Source organism: Lipotes vexillifer, unplaced genomic scaffold, assembly GCF_000442215.2.
Source record: "Lipotes vexillifer unplaced genomic scaffold, Lipotes_vexillifer_v1.1 scaffold1544, whole genome shotgun sequence".
Lineage (NCBI taxonomy): Eukaryota > Metazoa > Chordata > Mammalia > Artiodactyla > Lipotidae > Lipotes > Lipotes vexillifer.
In genome coordinates this window covers 742373-760088 of record NW_006791108.1, presented here as the reverse complement: position 1 = coordinate 760088, position 17716 = coordinate 742373, and the positions used below count along the sequence as shown (strand labels likewise).

The 17716-nt window shown below is 35.0% G+C and overlaps 1 protein-coding gene across 2 annotated transcripts in view; it reads left to right on the top strand.

Moving 5' to 3' along the window:
* Positions 1 to 17716, top strand: part of RFX3 (regulatory factor X3) — a 291441-nt gene that overhangs the window by 215897 nt on the left and 57828 nt on the right. For both annotated transcript variants that reach the window (XM_007464196.1, XM_007464197.1), the window contains 2 exons: positions 7071 to 7252; positions 11281 to 11400. In XM_007464196.1, the coding sequence (XP_007464258.1) occupies positions 7071 to 7252; positions 11281 to 11400 (302 nt within the window). The remainder of the gene's footprint in view (positions 1 to 7070; positions 7253 to 11280; positions 11401 to 17716) is intronic.

The window sequence follows — 17716 nt, the reverse complement described above, 5'->3', positions numbered from 1 at the left end:
TTCCTGCTGTGCTAGCATGAGTCTGTGGTTGTGTGTAGAGGCCGATTTACTCTATACTTTTAGGATATATGTTTTGGGGAGGGGGTGAGGACCATCTGGTGTTTTGTTTTGAAAATGGCAAGGGAAAATGTTGTTCATTTTTAGTTGAAAATGTGCAGGGATATAAGAAAAAGAATCCTGAAATTTCCAGTTACCTTTTTTGAACTTTCAGACTTCTATGAAGTTGTGCTTTGATATTCAATTCACATCTCTTTGTCATTTGAGATATATACTTTAGTAAAATATGTGATATGTTTAATTTTAACTTGAGTTACGCATCTTAATTAGTATTTTTATGAACAATAATGTGGATATAAGAACATTTTTGTATATTTTTATTTCTTGGTTTTTTGAAACTTTTCAAATATGTTTTTTTTCATTGTTATTCTCTTGTAAAATTCATGAAGTAATATTTAATGTTAATGAATGTGTGAATTAAGCTGCATAAACAACAGATACATGTTTGTTACTCTATGGCTTTGTACTTTTTATTTACATAGCATGGCAACTCTTCCATACTGTTTATAACTGCCAGAGGCATTTCAGTATATAGAGAGTGGGCATAAATGTTGCTAATGTAGTGATAATCTTTCTCTAAATATCCTGATTCACTTTTATTACACCTCTGAGGTACAGTTAAGTTTATTTAAAAACAACACATTTATAGTCAAGTCTCTGGAAATACAAAGGATTCTACAGATGGTTATAAACAGTGGAGAAGGGATCAGTGTTTTCTGCTGACCAGTCAGGTTTTGTTTCCACCTGAACCCATTAGAAGATCATGCTGTCTTTCTGTCCTTGGAAAATTAGCGGTGCTCCTAATTTTTGTTAGATTTATCCAAACAACTGGCATAAGCTACTACATGCATTCCAGTTGATAATCACCTGCTAAGGGTATTTTAAATTCTGTTAAAACCTAATTGATGATTTTCAGCTGTGTAGAAGAATTTTAGTGGCGAGGGTTTCTTTTAATTTAAATATGGCTAACAACTTAAATGTTAATAAGCTGTAAGTTATCTTTATCCCTTCCTATATAGCACATAATATAGAATCATTTGAGGTTTGTGGGATTCTTTGAAGTGGACATAAATTCAACCTTATGATAATAGTTCCCTGACATCAGTTTCTACAAAGGATCAATTTCATTAGGCAAAATTTAGGAGAAATTATCAATAATTTGTGTCCCGTACTTACTAGTTTCCGAAGAGGGATCTTAGTCATGATTTTTGAGCTGAAAGTCTGTTGTCATTCTATTTTGCAATGTGGAATAGATGGATTTTCTATTTTCTCTTTATATATTTGATTATTCACAATAATTTGGAAAATTCTTATTAGGATAAAATCAAATAAATAATCCCCTGTTGGTATAATCCAACTTGATTTCTTTGTTTTTCACCTCTCTTTCTACACATTAGAAGATTTAGTGAGGTATTAAATTTTATATCCCTTTTTCAACATATTCTTAAGAGTATTTTGTAGTGCTGCTCTATTTTTAGCATCCAGGTCAAAATGCATGTATAACTTGCCTATTTCATACCCAACATAGTGCCTCATCTGTGACTGAGTACAGTTACACTGAGTGCCATGTTCCCTTCTATTAACGTTATTAACATAATGGCACTTATTCCAGTAGTAGCATTATATAGGCAGACAGTAAATATTTATTGACAAGTGAAAATTCCAAGACAGTAAGGATTTTATGTTTTATCCACTGATGCACCCCTGGTGCCTAGAACAGTGCCAGGTACATAGTGGGTGCTCACTAAATATTTGCTAAGTGAATAAATGTAAGAGACAAGTAATAGAAGGGAACAGACCTTATTTTGCCTTCTGTATTCTAAGTACCTTTCCCAATCATGTGTGCATTTATGTGGGGGCTCACACGTGCATTCTTTCTTACCAAGTATGCTTCAATTAGGTGTATGTGTGAGCATTGTTGATAAGACAGTGTTCTCCCTGCACACCATTTGAGTGAAAGAATGTATGGCTGAGCTATCATTTCCCCGTGTACAACCTTTAGTTTTTTTAATTTAAATATTTTTATTTCTAAATTTTTTGGCATGTGAAGATGTTACGGGTAAATTATGTGTAGTCTGCCTAAATCAAATTAGAATATCTTAATTTTCTTCATTGCAGACTTAAGTTTATTTTATACTTCTTCTCAGTTGTAAATAATATAAATTGGCATTTAATGGTTATATTGTATCAAATTTGGGATATTTTAGATTATAAATTTAAATACAGAAGCATTCTTAAATTAATTGTTCCCAAATTTCACGTAATGTTTTTCAGCTTGTGCATTTTAAAATTCCATTTAAAGTATATAAAAAGCTTTAGGCATTTATTTTATATACCTTTTACTATCTAGCAAATAATCATTTCATGATTTTTGCTGGTTTTGGCTACTGAAATATATTCAGCTCAAAGCAAAACCTTGTTTTATGCTTACTTTCTCTTGACTTGGCTGTGCTGTAAATATAAGTTTACAGATGGAAATAAGACCTGTCAAAATGCATATCATTAGTGAACTGAACTTAAAATGAATCCTAATGGATAATAATCCATCTGGGGAAAAATGCCAAATGTTACATTTAGATGTTAATTGGGGAATGCAATAATGTATATTTTTTTAATTTGTCAATCAGTATTTCCCTTTGGGACAAATAGGAACTGTTCATCTTCCTTAATCTACCCTGATTAATATAGATTAAATGCAAAGGTTGAAAGATGCAATTATCTTGGTTTCTACTCTTACATGAATTTACATTAGTTCATTAGTAGAATAATCAGGTTTTAAATATAAAGGTTAAAAGTTCCTATGGTATTTCATGGGCTTTTAAAATCATAAATATAAACAAATATTTTATAAGACATCTTACAAAAGAGTAAAAGAAATAGCAATACTTATTTCTAAATTACTAAATGTTAGGGGTATTGAATTAGTGTCCAAATACATTTTATAAAAGAGGAAATCCAAGGAAACAATATATCTTACAATAGGCATGAACTTCCCTGGGGCAGCACATGGAGTGTATACCTTCAGGTTACACTTAACTGCCAAGTTTCTCTTATAATAAAAATTAATCCTTTCTTATACTATGTTTTAGACTCAAAGATCTGACAGAATTTTATCACCGTGTCAAAACTCAAAGGTTAAATACTGGCATGTAGAATGCAGATTAATCCCCAGCTAAATCTCAAAATCTTATCTGGTAGCTCCTAGACTAATTTCCACTTACACAGTCAATTTCTGGGAGCACTACTCCTGGGTGTGCAGTTGTTGGCAGGCTTCCTAGCTGGAGCAGTCATGGCTGCAGCAGAGCCACCTCCATCCTTCAGGGCTTTTACCTCCGCTTGACCTCCTGCCCTTCCCAAGTGATCTCCAGGCTTCTGGGAAGGAATAAGAGTTCCTCCTCCTGCAAGCAAAGGACAGGGAACAAAGTGTCGCTTTGCTACTGTAAAAGTGATAGTCACTAGAATACCTGCATACCCACTCTTGTGGACTTTTTCAAACCAACTAATGATTTTATATATATATATATATATATATATTTATATTTATATTTATATATATTTATATATACACATGTGTATGTAAATATGTATACACATATGTGTGTGTGTGTGCACACACAGACACACAAATACATATTACAGATAAACTCAGATTTTTAAAAACTGGATTAGAAATGAAGAAAAATCTTTAAGAATGTAAAATTATGTAAGAAGAACAATCAGTTTGCGAAAGAGCCAGTCCAGATTCTGTGACTTGCTTAGCCACTTTGGAGGACCATGTGGCCAATCCAATAAAACCTTCGTTTTCTCCAGGTTATTCACTGGGGGCTTGAGTAATTTTATTCAGGTGTATGAGTATTATTATGAGTAATATTATTCAGGCTTATGAGTATTTTATTTTTTTTATTTTATTATTTTTATTTTATTATTATTATTTTTTTTTTTTGCGGTACGCGGGCCTGTCACTGTTGTGGCCTCTCCCGCTGTGGAGCAGAGGCTCCGGACGCGCAGGCTCAGCGGCCATGGCTCACGGGCCCAGCCGCCCCGTGGCATGTGGGATCTTCCCGGACCGGGGCACGAACCCGCGTCCCCTGCATCGGCAGGCGGACGGACTCTCAACCACTGCGCCACCAGGGAAGCCCTGGATCATGAGATATTAATAAACTCTCATTTTTAGATATTTGTCTTTACTTTTAAGTAATTAAATATTGCAAGGTAAACGCTTAAGGCAGTTTACAGAAATTTTTAAGTTGTATCTGATTAATTAAACAAATTATTTTCATTTGATTTATATCTTATTTAAAGTATTTTACATCAGATCTATTTTATTATTTGTATACTTTTGGTTATAAAGTTCACATTATGAAATTGATTATTTTTCCATTTCTGAAAAAAAAGCCCTTTAAATTAAAGTTTCCTATATAGATATATGTTCTGTTCATTAGCAAAGGAAGAAATATTTGATTTTTTATTGATTTTTATTTTTTGTTAAGAAATATACCATTTTGGCTTTGACAATATGCCTTATTATTTGAGGATACATAGACATACATACAAACATATCTGTGACATTTTTAACTTACTGACATTGTTCGATGCTTGTGGATGTGGGCATTTCATTAGTTCAGTTGCAAAATATTACCGTTTTTCAAAAAATACTTATAGTTTTTATATGCTTGCCCATTTTATGGTGTTTTTAAAAAATATTCCTTGATCTCAAGGGATTAAATTCCTCATAGAATATTCCTTTCTATATTCTGTATTTCAATATTCTTTATTTCTATATTCTTTATATATTTAGAATACCAATGGAAGGCTCTATCTAGTTTATGTACACAAAACAAGAGCCATCATTTGTGTGCAGTATGGTTCACTAGAGCTGTCCTAACACCATTCAAATGAGGAAACAATGCTTTCAGATCCCAATCATCTTACTGAGGCACGTGGATAAAATATGTGAGGCAGGTTTGCTTTGCCACATTTTATGTGTCGTCTCTGTCAGTTGTTTCATAATCAACAAAGTCTTAAAATTTCAAAAGGAACACTAGAGACTTACTGACCCACTGTTGTAGGCAGAATACTAGTCTGAGCCTTTATAGGATTTTCCAATCAGTTTACCACCTCTCTTTACACTAAATGAATATGTATATGTGAACTCATTCTATGTGTCATGTAGAGTACTCAGAAATCATGTGTGAATGCCTCTGGAAAACTTGTTTACTGACAGTAAGGTTACAGATGATTCATATGAAAAGAATTTTTTTTGACCTGTAAATTTTTTGGCCATTATAAAAATGAATGTTTATTTTGTGTAATCTTTTAAAAATTTCATAGGGGAGCGTTGTGTATGTTCAGAGGCAATAGGTATATTTAAATGTATTCATATGCATATGTGGTTCATAGAGAACCTAAAGGCTTCCTGACCAGAACATTAATTTTATTTTTATTTTTAAAACTACTCTGCTCTGTCTTATAGGCTTGGTGGCCATATTTTCTAAGCCAACATCAAGTATAGGTTTAATGACATGTTTAATTACATAAATATCATGTAGGAATATTTGAAATTAAAATTGTTCTGGAAAATTCAGCTGTCATGGTTAAAGAAAATAATTCTGACAGTATTTTTAGTGGATTTTCTTATTAAGAGTCTGAAAGTGTAGGTTCTAAGCTTGATCACAAATCTTAAAATATGTAAGCAAAATGGAGAAATGCTTTAGTTTGAGTGTTCTTATTATCATTTTTAGTATGTGACTATAAATTCCTGGAGGACAGGAGTGAGGTCACATTCATTTTTACATCCATAGGAGCCTAGCACATTGCCTGACTGATAGTTGATGCTCAGTAAAGGAATTGTTTTCCTTCCATAACTTATATTTAACTTGAATTGCATGTAGAATATCACCTTTTTATCACACCTTCTATATATGGCATGGAAATTTGGTTGAGACAAGTAATGTGACATATATGCTGCTTTTGTAGAAATAATAACTGGTATGCAAATAATCAGGAAAGTGTGCTGGAAACCAGATCAAGCACTGAGACAGTGTATGTATGGCCTTAAGAAAGTCATTTAAACCTATTTCAGTTCTCCTTTTATAAATAAATAATGAACAGATTGATAATTTGATTTTTCTAATGTTGAAACTCAGTACTATATACAGAAATTAGATTTTTCTAAAAATTTCCTGCACATTATGTACTTTACAGATTATTTTTTAAAAATTCAGACGGAACAACATAAAACTTTAAAATGTGAACTATAGATTGAGAAAACATTGCTTTACCAACTACCATTGTAGTATGTCTTCCAAAATTATGAAAAAACATAGCTTTGAGGTAGAAAAACTCAAATGATTGTAGTAAATTATTCCTTTTCATTACATGTATTTTTTTAAACCTGTCTCTAGGGAGTTTCTTTCTTTCTGGGGAAGAAAAGACTGAAATTTTTCCTTACTGTTTGTAGAATTTGTCCCAGTGGATAATACCGTTATTGTATTATCTTTTATAAGTAAATTGGATAAATAAATTAGAGTTCTATAAAAATGAATAGAACCTTAGTGTAAATAATTATACAAGGCAGCCTGCTGTTCATGTGTTGTAACAAACCAACAGTAAAGACATATTATGTGCCACGCTGCCAGGCTTGGTAACATGTTTTTTTTCTATACAATTATAAATTATATTTATAACCAGTTAATGGGATTATTTGAGGTCCTTGAAGAGGTATTTGTCTCCAAAATAGCAATCAATACAAGGAAAATTAGTATGTCTTTATATGTGCTTGAATGTTTGAAGGAATGGACATGGTCTGAGGTCAATAAATGACGGTCAGCTATTTACACTTCTGAGAGTTTTCAAAGTCAGATTACACAGTCCTCTGAATTCCAACAGTTTACCTATTACATGGCTTGAGGAAGATCTTCTAAGTGTTTCTGTGTATTACAGTTTCAGTGTCTTAGAGACATTTTGGTGAATGATTTAGTTTCTCTGTGTTTACCCCGTCTTGTTTATACTAGCTCCAGTGGCTGTTGGACAATTACGAGACAGCAGAAGGAGTGAGCCTTCCCAGAAGCACTCTTTACAACCACTACCTACGACACTGTCAGGAACACAAACTGGACCCAGTCAATGCTGCTTCTTTTGGAAAACTTATAAGGTCAATTTTTATGGGGCTACGAACCAGGAGATTGGGAACCAGGTTAGTACTAGAAATAATATCATAAACTAATCTCTCTTTTTTAAGCTATAGCTTTAAACAATATAGTTCAGCATATTGTTTGGGCAAAAGTACTTGATTACAGATAACATATAAAGAAAAACTAAAGAATTAGCTCAGTGTATAAAATCCCCCAGGAAAAGGAAAGGTCATTATTCACTGAAAACTGCCATTCCAGTATGATGCATTGTCCTACTAAACATCAACAGAGTAAACAAAGCTTTGAGAAAAACTGATTCTCAAATCACATAGAAATGAGCAGACCAAGCTATTAATGGAAGATTTATATATGATACTTTAAAAATTAGTATATATCACTGTCTTCTCTTTTGAAGAATAACCGTACTAAAGATGATGAATAAAGTGACAAAGTTAAGTGGAAAACTGTATCTCTTGACTTGCAAAATTACATTGAAATGTCTTTATAAAAAACTCCTCTTTTTGAATAGAGTAAAAATTAAAGCTGAGTTTTTCCATTTCATTTCTGGAGACCAATTAAAAATAATTTAGTGGGGCTTCCCTGGTGGCGCAGTGGTTGAGAGTCCGCCTGCCGATGCAGGGGACACGGGTTCGTGCCCCGGTCCGGGAGGATCCCACATGCCGCAGAGCGGCTGGGCCCGTGAGCCATGGCCGCTGAGCCTGCGCATCCGGAGCCTGTGCTCCGCAACAGGAGAGGCCACGACAGTGAGAGGCCCGCGTACCAAAAAAAGAACAAAGAGACAGAAAAAATAATAATAATAATAATTTAGTGAACTTGCAGATTTGAGGTGTTTGAAGCTCTCAGTTAATGACCTGGTCCTTTTTAACTTCTTTTTGGCCTTTTTTAAACTCTTGATTGTGAAGCCATGCATCTGTGGAAGTAAAAATACAGTATAGTTCCATTGCAGAGAAGCCAGTAATATGAAGAAGACTTACTTTCTCTGTTCCCTTCCTTTGTAAATAGATATGAGTGTTTTTACTAATCAAAATATGCTGAAAATAATACTTAGAACTATAGAGCTTCATTTTTGCCTTTCTATAATTTTTACAAGTTATCATAACAAATATTTTGAATAGCTGAGCAGAATGATATGGATGTTTTTGATTTCCTGAATCTTATAAAATCCATATTTAGAAGTATAAAAATAAAGATCCTATACTGTATGTGACAGATGATATACCTTTAATGAGTTATAAGTCACAGCCTCATAGTATTCTAGTAAAGCTTTTTAAATATTCTTAATAAAATAAACAGAGCCTCAGTAATTGACTTCACTATAAATTTATACAAAAAAAAAGGAGTGTGGCCGTTTTATGATATTTACAAGGTCTGTGTGTAGTCAAAGTGTGAATTATTCCTTTCTGTTGCATTTTAAGTGATTGTACAGCTTTCAGATTGCTGGAGGTTCGGTTCTCTCATAAATGTATTTTCTTCTATCTGTACTTCGAAGGATAGTATATTTTAAACTGAAGAATATGATTGTTTATTTGGAGTAAAGGAACTAGCTTCCAGTTCCTTGAAAAAACCTTCTTGTGTCGCTAGTATTTTTTTCCCCAGAACCAGGAAAATCATTATTTGGGGACCTAACCTACTATATCCTAGCTGATGGCTCAGTACTTATGCATACTGTGCCAATATTTTGAATCTCTAGGCTTTATTCAGCATTGTAATAGCTGTATTGTTGTGCCTGTTTTGTTACTGAAAGGGATTTCAATGGATCCTATTTTGAGGCTCCATTCAAACCTTGAAACACATCTTTAAAATAGAAAGGGACAAAACTGGGGTTGTTTGGGTTTGTGAATGAGTAGAATCCATACTCTATGCTCTACAAGTACATATTGCAATATTGCAGCTTTTTCTTTCTGATGTTCTTTACTTCCCCCTCTCACTATGTACCAATTGTGTATCCTGTTCCTTTTAAAATTGTATGTAGTCTTTGTAGTTAGAGATGGAAAACAAAGCCTAGAAGAATAAGGAGAAAAGAAATCGTAGGGAGAAAGTTTTAACAAATGCTGTGTTATGAAGCTAGCAGAACTCTAATGTAGAAAAACTGACAATGATAGGGGTGAAGTGCCAGAGGTACTTTCTACCATGGAAACTGTTTTAGCATTCATTCTACTCCTCACCCAGGGAACAGAAAGAAAATCAGTATAAATCATGAGGCAAACCAACTCAGATTTTTTTTTTTAAGTAAACCATATGTGAACTGTTATTTATCCATCAATAAGATTATCTGGTGAATTCATTAAATCCAGAAGCAGACTTTTGCTCAAGTTTCTGGAGCTAAGTAAAAGATAAGTAATAACGCCATGTTTCTAAACAAACGTAAATCAAAAGGTAGCTTTTGTTACATCCCATCTCCAAATTAAGTTTAAACAAAGAAGACCATGGAACATACTGATTTCCCCCAACCATCTTCAGTGGAATAGAAAGAACCGCCTCTCCTCCAACCCATCCAAGATTCCAATTTATAGGAAACTGGAGAGAAACTAGGTACTTCGTGTATTTTGGCGTCTCACAAGAGAGATGTGATTTTACTTTGTATCTTTGTCATTGGCTACTCCCTCCTGTTCTCCAGTTTGTATGGGAACAGTTTCTGGTATTTTTGTTTGTTTGTTTTTTGCTGTATTCTACAGTGGATCTTGGGGGCAAGATCTAATGTCTGCAAGTGGCAGGCATTAAGTTTTCATACTGGTTTATTTTGCTGAAACTATGTAGGTATTCAAATGCCCTATGTTTTTTTTTTTTTTTTTTTTTTTTTTTTCTTGCGTTATGCGGGCCTCTCATTGTTGTGGCCTCTCCCATTTGCGGAGCACAGGCTCCGGACGCGCAGGCTCAGCGGCCATGGCTCACGGGCCCCGCCGCTCCGCGGCATGTGGGATCTTCCCGAAGCGGGGCACGAACCCGCGTCTCCTGCATCGGCAGGCGGACTCTCAAGCACTGCGCCACCAGGGAAGCCCTCAAATGCCCTATGTTTTTTAAACTAGCAATATTATTTATATAATAGATTTTAATGTCTTTTCAAATATATAGGATTCATCTAATGTGTGTTCTTCAATCTTGGAAGTAAAATTCTGTTTTATTTTTATATAAAATATTGAATCCACACTCCACTTGCATTTCTTCTTGTAAATGAAAGAAAAAGTTGGAAAGAACACTGATGTCTTGCTATATATAGACTTGAGAAAAACTACTATTTTCTCTTTGCAAAAATTTACATGTTTAAAATGTTATTTTTGCAAGAATTTGCAAATTTCATTCAGAGTAAAACTTTGTCATTTCTAATAACAAATATGGTCTTTCTCATGAACATGAGGAAGTTGTGACATTTTTTATCTAGGTGGAAATTTGCCATTTTCACAGAGAAATTTCCCCATGTCTGTTGTGACACATCTTATTCAGCTTGAAAAACTGATATGAATCCACAAAAACAGAGACTAATAAAATATGCTTTGAAAATCAATAGATTAAATGCCTGCTTCTTTTTTACGTTTCAAAATATTAAATAATAGACTTCACAACATCTTGTATCAGTGAAGTTATCTTAATCATCCCTGCAGTAGTAGAACTAGAAAAATACAGGACTTCTCCAAGACAGTAGAATTAAGATTTTTTTCTCTTTGTTCTGCATAACCATTTGATAATAAATTCCTAGTTAGTGTGCAACCCTTTATCCTGTTAATGAATATCCTGTTAATCTAATCTTCCAAATTATAGTTAAAATATAAAGTTAAAAATAAAATGTAACTTAAATCGAGCAAATGGATTCCTACTAATATTTAAGCAAAAGTTTATAAGGAAAGATTTTTCTTAGGGCCTTGAATTGATTGATTCAGAATCTTATTTTGATTCTTCAAATGTAGCCACCATAAAAATATAGAGGCGTCCAGAACAGGTAAATCATAAATATCTAACATTAATATTTTGCCTTTATCTAATTTTTCCAAATATGAAATTAAATGGACATCCTGTATTTTTAATATTGACTTGACTGACTTTTTGTGTCTTTGTTTATTGTTCTTTTATGAAGAGGAAACTCCAAGTACCATTACTATGGGATTCGTGTCAAGCCAGATTCCCCTCTTAATCGTCTGCAAGAAGACATGCAGTATATGGCTATGAGACAACAACCCATGCAACAGAAACAAAGGTAGACTCTGGAATTATCATTGACATGTCAAAGCTATGTATTTCTTTAGATGTTCTATCTCCTTTGTTCTGAACAAGCAGAACAAATACTTAAGTGTGCAATAATGTCGCTATTGTTGATGTGCTTTCACTACAGACAGTTCTCAAATATGATTTAGAATTTCATTCTATTTTCCAAATCTTTTGAAATTACTTATCAGACAGCGTGTTTGTCGCCTTTAAGTAAATGTGACATCCCAAACTATTCAGATAAGGAAACTAAACACAAAGTGTAAGGAGCATCTGGAGAAACTTGTCAGTATTCATGAGCTTCTTACTTGTTAATCTGCATATCCTGCAGGTCATTCTTTTCGACAGTGTAAATTCTTGCAGAATGTTTGGGACATCTTACATTTTCTTTGACTCCAACTTTCCTAGATGTATAATTGTAGATATTAGAGCTGTAAGAGATCTTAAGCATTCATGAATGGATGGATGGATGGATGGATGGATGGATGGATGGATGAATAGAATCATAGATCTTAGAATTGAAAAATACGTCGGTCTAGTCTGGCCCCTCAGCCTTGTGGCAGTCAAAGCATGAAGACCCCTATTTTTTCAGATAAATCCTAGAGAGGTTAAATGATTTGTACAAGCCCATAATGCTGCTACATAGCCAAGGGCCTTCTGTCTCATGTGACTTATATCACAGTTTGGAGTAAAGTGAAAAATCTTTCCCTCTTTACCAGTATAGCTCAACCATGACAGTAGCTACAGTTTTTCTTTTCAATTGAACATGCAAAATTAGGTAGGAGAAAGGAGGACTGCACCTGGTGCAGCTGGCCTAATCCATTGATCAGCCTCCCTAAGCCATTGATCTGGGATGGTGAGTCACCGTGGTGAGATCTCCTCCGCATCATACCAGCTTAATCAGAAGCCTTAGTTCCAAGTAGCTGCTGGAAGAAAAAGTATATCACGCAGTAGTCCTTTATCTATTTAGTCAGCAAGCACCAATCGAGTCTCTACCATGTGCTAGGCCCTGTGTGCAGAGATAAGACACAGTCCTTACCTTTGAGGAGTTAAGAAATTAGATGAGAAGGCACATGGGAATTTTTTTTTTAAGTAATGCAGCCTAAGGAATGCTAAAACAAAGCTTTGGTCAAGGAACTGTTGGAGTGCGTTGCTGAACTATTTCAGCAAAGTCTGGGAGAGGGAGGATTGGGAAGTTTCACAGAGAAAGTGCTGTCTGAGTAGGGAATTAGAGGGATCAGAAAAAGAGAGGAACATTCAGGCAGAGGGAATGTAAACAAAATCACCACCGAGAGGTAAAGTCCACGACGTCTTTGGTGAATGCACTCTGATCTGGTGAGGTTGATATTGCAGGAGAGGAATTGAGAAGAAGATTGGGTACTTTAATGGGAGATGAGATTTTAAAAGTAGTTCGGATCATAGATGGAGGGATTGGGTTGTATATGAAGCCAATGAGTTTGTTCTTTGTGCTTAGATACTGTGCAAGTCTTCAAAGACTTGCTTCCAAGCAAAACAATGACACTTTCACATTTTTTCTAGAGAGATTACTTTTTGATTTGGGGCAAGACATACTTAGTGGGAAGAGACTGGAAATAAAGACACTTGTTAAGTGGCTTTAACACAGTCATAATTTCTAGTGAGAGTATTCAAGACTGAAGAGTCAGTTCAAGATTGGCTATTATATAAATTATTATGTTTTCTCAAACTTATTTTTTAAATTGCTGATTCCTGTTTTTCGAGGTGTAGTCAGTGAAATATACTAAGAAGGGCTCTGGGGAAAAAAAGCCATAAAACAGTCCCTTGTATAGTTGGAGACAGAGTTTGTGTGAATTGGAATAAACTGTTGTTGTCATGAGTTACCATTGTTGTTTCCACCTGTTAGTGACAATACCATAGCTTTTACTTTCTGGTGTGGTCTCTGCGCTCATGCATAGCAGTACTACACATTGGAGATGTTGGTGCAATAAAGAAAAAAAAGATTAATTCAAAAATAATATATACTCAAACTTAAATATGAACAATACCTTGGTAAATTGCACTCAAGACAGCTGAAACTTACTTCGTCCAGTGATTTCACTGCAGAGAATCCTAGCAAGTTTTCATGGAAATGGAAACCTTCAAGAGACATTCTTTATACAAAGCCTGGGTTAGGTAAGCAAGACCAAGGAATTACAAAGGTCTCCTTATGAAACAAATTTCAGAGCTATAAAAATTGATGAGCCATGAAAACCCTGCACTATAAGTATAGTAATTATTGCTTTTAGAATTAGACATAATATGGTTGTATTTAAAAAGTGATATAAAATTCTCAGTAATATTCATAAATTGTACTGACTTTAGTTTCTTATAGTATTTGCTTTCTTATGAAATAAGAATGTTAGAGAACCAAAGTACTGAAACTTCCTTTAATTTGTTGTTGTTGTTTTTTAATGGTACAATTTTGGATTACGGACAGTTGCTCTTGGAATGGTGTCTTGGATAACTGCTTGCATTGTTAGTGTTATCAACTTCACCAACCCCTCACTGGGATTAGGACAGAGGGAGGTTTCTGTTGTCTCTTTGAAGGATTATATCACTGGCAACATTGATAGGCCTTAAGTGAAGCCAGTTACCACATTTAGAGGAAACACTTGGACAGGAGAGGAAAAGTGTCTCTTCCTGAGTCTGGATTCAAGGGTTAAGAGTATTTGTTGAAAACAATGAAAAAGGGACTGATTGTACTGTTTGTTTTATGGCTTATAAAATAAGGTGATTCCAAAACTCAAATGATTCTACTGAATATATTAAATTTCACATAAGAAGAGCCTGCCATTCTCCTGTTAAAGTACAAGTGACATTTGAAAGGTTTAAAATATTTTATACTAGTATTTAATATTTTGGAATATTCAAATTGTTTAAATGCCTCAAGGTTTTTTGTATACATCTATATGTGCACATCTTCCATAGTATAAATGTACATGCTTCACCTGTTCCTATAGTAAGAAAATTCAATTATATGCAGTGATTATTTTATCAAATAAAAATTTATACATTTTTTCTGATAAGTTTGGAATCATTATAGTTGTAGCATTAATGATGGTTATTGTTTTGCATAGCTTTATAATTTTTAGAGCTCCTTTACATACGATATCTCATTTGAAGCTTTGATAGGGTAGTAGAGGAAATTTCCCCTTATCTACAAATCAGATTCCCAGCAACACCACCATATGGGAACATAACCATGAGTCTGGAAATAAATGGAAACAGCTTCTGACTGTAAAACAGATGTCACAGAGCCCTTAGTTTAGCTTAATTGAAAAGATGAAGCCATCCTCAAGTCATTTACCTAAAATAAAGGAGCAGATTAGAGCCCACTTGATTCATAGGCAATCATGAGATATAACAGCTGGCAAGAGGAAATATAAGTAGACAAGGGTCTTCGATTCACTTTTGGGTTACTCAGCTCAGCAGTCTGTACACATTCAGTGGAAGGACACATAGACCTAGGCATTCCAGTAGGCCCTTTAAGTATCACTATAGTGGCTAAAATCTAGTCTAACACAGTGTAATAACTATTTGGCATGTTGATGACCTTATAGGTAATTAAGAAGAGGTTAACTACCCTGGTTAAGGAAACAGGAGAATGTGTAATAGTTGGTTTCTTTTAATACCTTCTGTTGAAAATATTTCATGTGAAAATAACTTCTGCACTTAAATGAGGTAGTCTTCAGTTTTCAAGGAAATTCACTTATGGACTAATTTGCTTACCCTAATTTAGACAACAAATAAATTAGGTTATTATAGAGCAAACAGGAGATGAGTAATTTTCAGCTGTACAAACGAAGTAAAAATGTTTGCAGCAGTTTATTTCTAATATTTAAAAGAAGCACTCAGAGAGTGTTGGCACATGTATGTCAGCTATTCTTCCAAATCCTAGTAGCAAAAGTGGTGGAATAGAGCCAAGTGTGTTTGACAATGTGCTTGGCTGTGTTTGATCCCAGTAGCCATTCTCAAAGTATTAAACTGCATATATCATTCCTTCAGCAAATACATAACAATCAATGGTTGCATATAGAATACGTCCATCACAACTAAAAGAGACTTCACAGAATCATAGAAGTTAGAGCTGGAAGGGGGAGGTCACCTAGCGCACCTCATCCTCTTGATGAGAAAACCGAAGTCCATAAAGGATAGATAATGTATCCACGATAATGTAGAAACCAGGACAAGAAACCAGTCCTCTTGTCTTTGTTCTTATAAGAATTCCGTCCTTGAAGACGTAATATAACCCAAAGAGAAACGTGCACATGTAATAAAATTTAAGGGGAAAATCACACTTGAGTATGTCCTAAATAAGTGAGGAAACATGCCACTTTCTGCCTCTGTGAATGGTCTTTTCATAGGAATTGGATTCTGTGAAAGAAGAAACCTTTGTGGCACTGAGGAGAGGAAAATAGAGGCCAATTGGAAAGATGGGACAGCAAGGCTAGTTGGCTGTAGACAGATGTGAGAGCATCCGTGTTCCTAAGGAGTGAGGGCAAGAACCTTTGTCATTTGAAGACCTTTCTTAATATAGTTTCATAGATTAGTGGAATGAACCTTATATTTAAAGGTGGGAAATAGGGATTTGAATACAGGCTGCTTTGGCACTTCAGTGTGTGTGACTGAACTTCACTGAACCGCAGTTTCTTCATCTGCAAAATGGAAATAATAATAAGACTACCTCAAAGATTTTTTTGAAGTTAAAGTGGAAAAAAGTATATAAAGGGCTTTATAACTGGAAATATCCAAGTGATAGGATAAAATAATAATTATTATCATTATTATACTATATACACTAGAGAAAATATTTCTTTAGAAAATATTTATTTAAGAATAAGGCTGGGGGCTTCCCTGGTGGCGCAGTGGTTGAGAGTCCGCCTGCCGATGCAGGGGACACGGGTTCGTGCCCTGGTCCGGGAAGATCCCACATGCCGCGGAGCGGCTGGGCCCGTGAGCCATGACCGCTGAGCCTGCACGTCCGGAGCCTGTGCTCCGCAACGGGAGAGGCCACAGCAGTGAGAGGCCCGCGTACCGCTAAAGAAAAACAACAACAACAACAACAACAAAGAATAAGGCTGTTTTGGAGAAGAATGAAGCCTGGCAATTGGGCAAGTTCGGCTTCCATTTCTTTGTACCTCCAGGCCTGTGGTTTCCAACTGTGATTGATGTTAATAGTTTACAATTCCTCTCCTGGCCATAAATTCCCTGGGGTCATTACAGAGATAAGCGTCTAGGGCTGGTAAATTGCTCTGAGGCAGCTGAGGGTGGCAGGAGGGCAGGAGTCTTTAGTGGGAGGATGATCAGGTATCTGCATTTGCCTTTTAGGAGACAAACAAGGAATCTTGGCACTGAGGTGTTTAATGTTCACTGCCACTGCAGCAAGTCCTTTCTGTAAATATATTTTCCATCGAAGATGGGAGAATCATAAATAATCACATTCAGTAATTATTAAGTTTAGTCATTCATGTGAAGTTTGTTACTACTAACAGTCCCCACTTATCCTTCTGATGAATATTTATTGAACTTGTAAATTGTTCATCAATAAGCACTTTATGTGCAAGATCTCATTTGGCAATTATATCGTTATCTACTGATAAGGAAACTGAGGCTCATTTAATTTTACTGTATGCAAGAAGCTAATTTATTTTTTCCCAAGATAGAGCTTCAGATGCCCTTTTTCGTTTTTGTTGCTGTCTTGACATCAGGTGGAGTCAGGTTGTCATTCTCCAAATAAAGGAAGAGTGAGAACATTCCTGTAGGATCAGTTTAACAGAAAGGACCAGCTGTAGATAAAAGAAGTATCCTAAAGGTGTCATACATATTTGTAGCAAGAATATATCAGTTCTATACAGTTAACCCTAAATTGCCTACGCTAGGAGAGCTCAATGAAGAAATTCATGAGATAAGGGAATCTTATTTGCCTCTTTCAACACCTAGGAGAGCAGTGAGCACATTGTCATTGGGAAATGAATGAATGATCCATAGACTTTTATTTCAGCCAGCAGCTTCAGCCTCTTCCCTTTCCTACCTCTCCCACATTTCCTACTAAAACTGATGCAATTGATACAAATACCCCCATTTGAATTTAATTTTTCCTCCTATCCTTTCCCAATTATAGATGTAGAGCTAATGACAAGATAAATACTATGAGAGCCACCACCAAGGATTGAAGAGATGTAATAACTATCATTAACCAGCAGGGTTGATGTTAGAAGTTGTTTAGATATAGAAGTATTCAGTGTGACATTAAGGAGTTCATTACTATTCTGAAAAGATGGCACTCAACA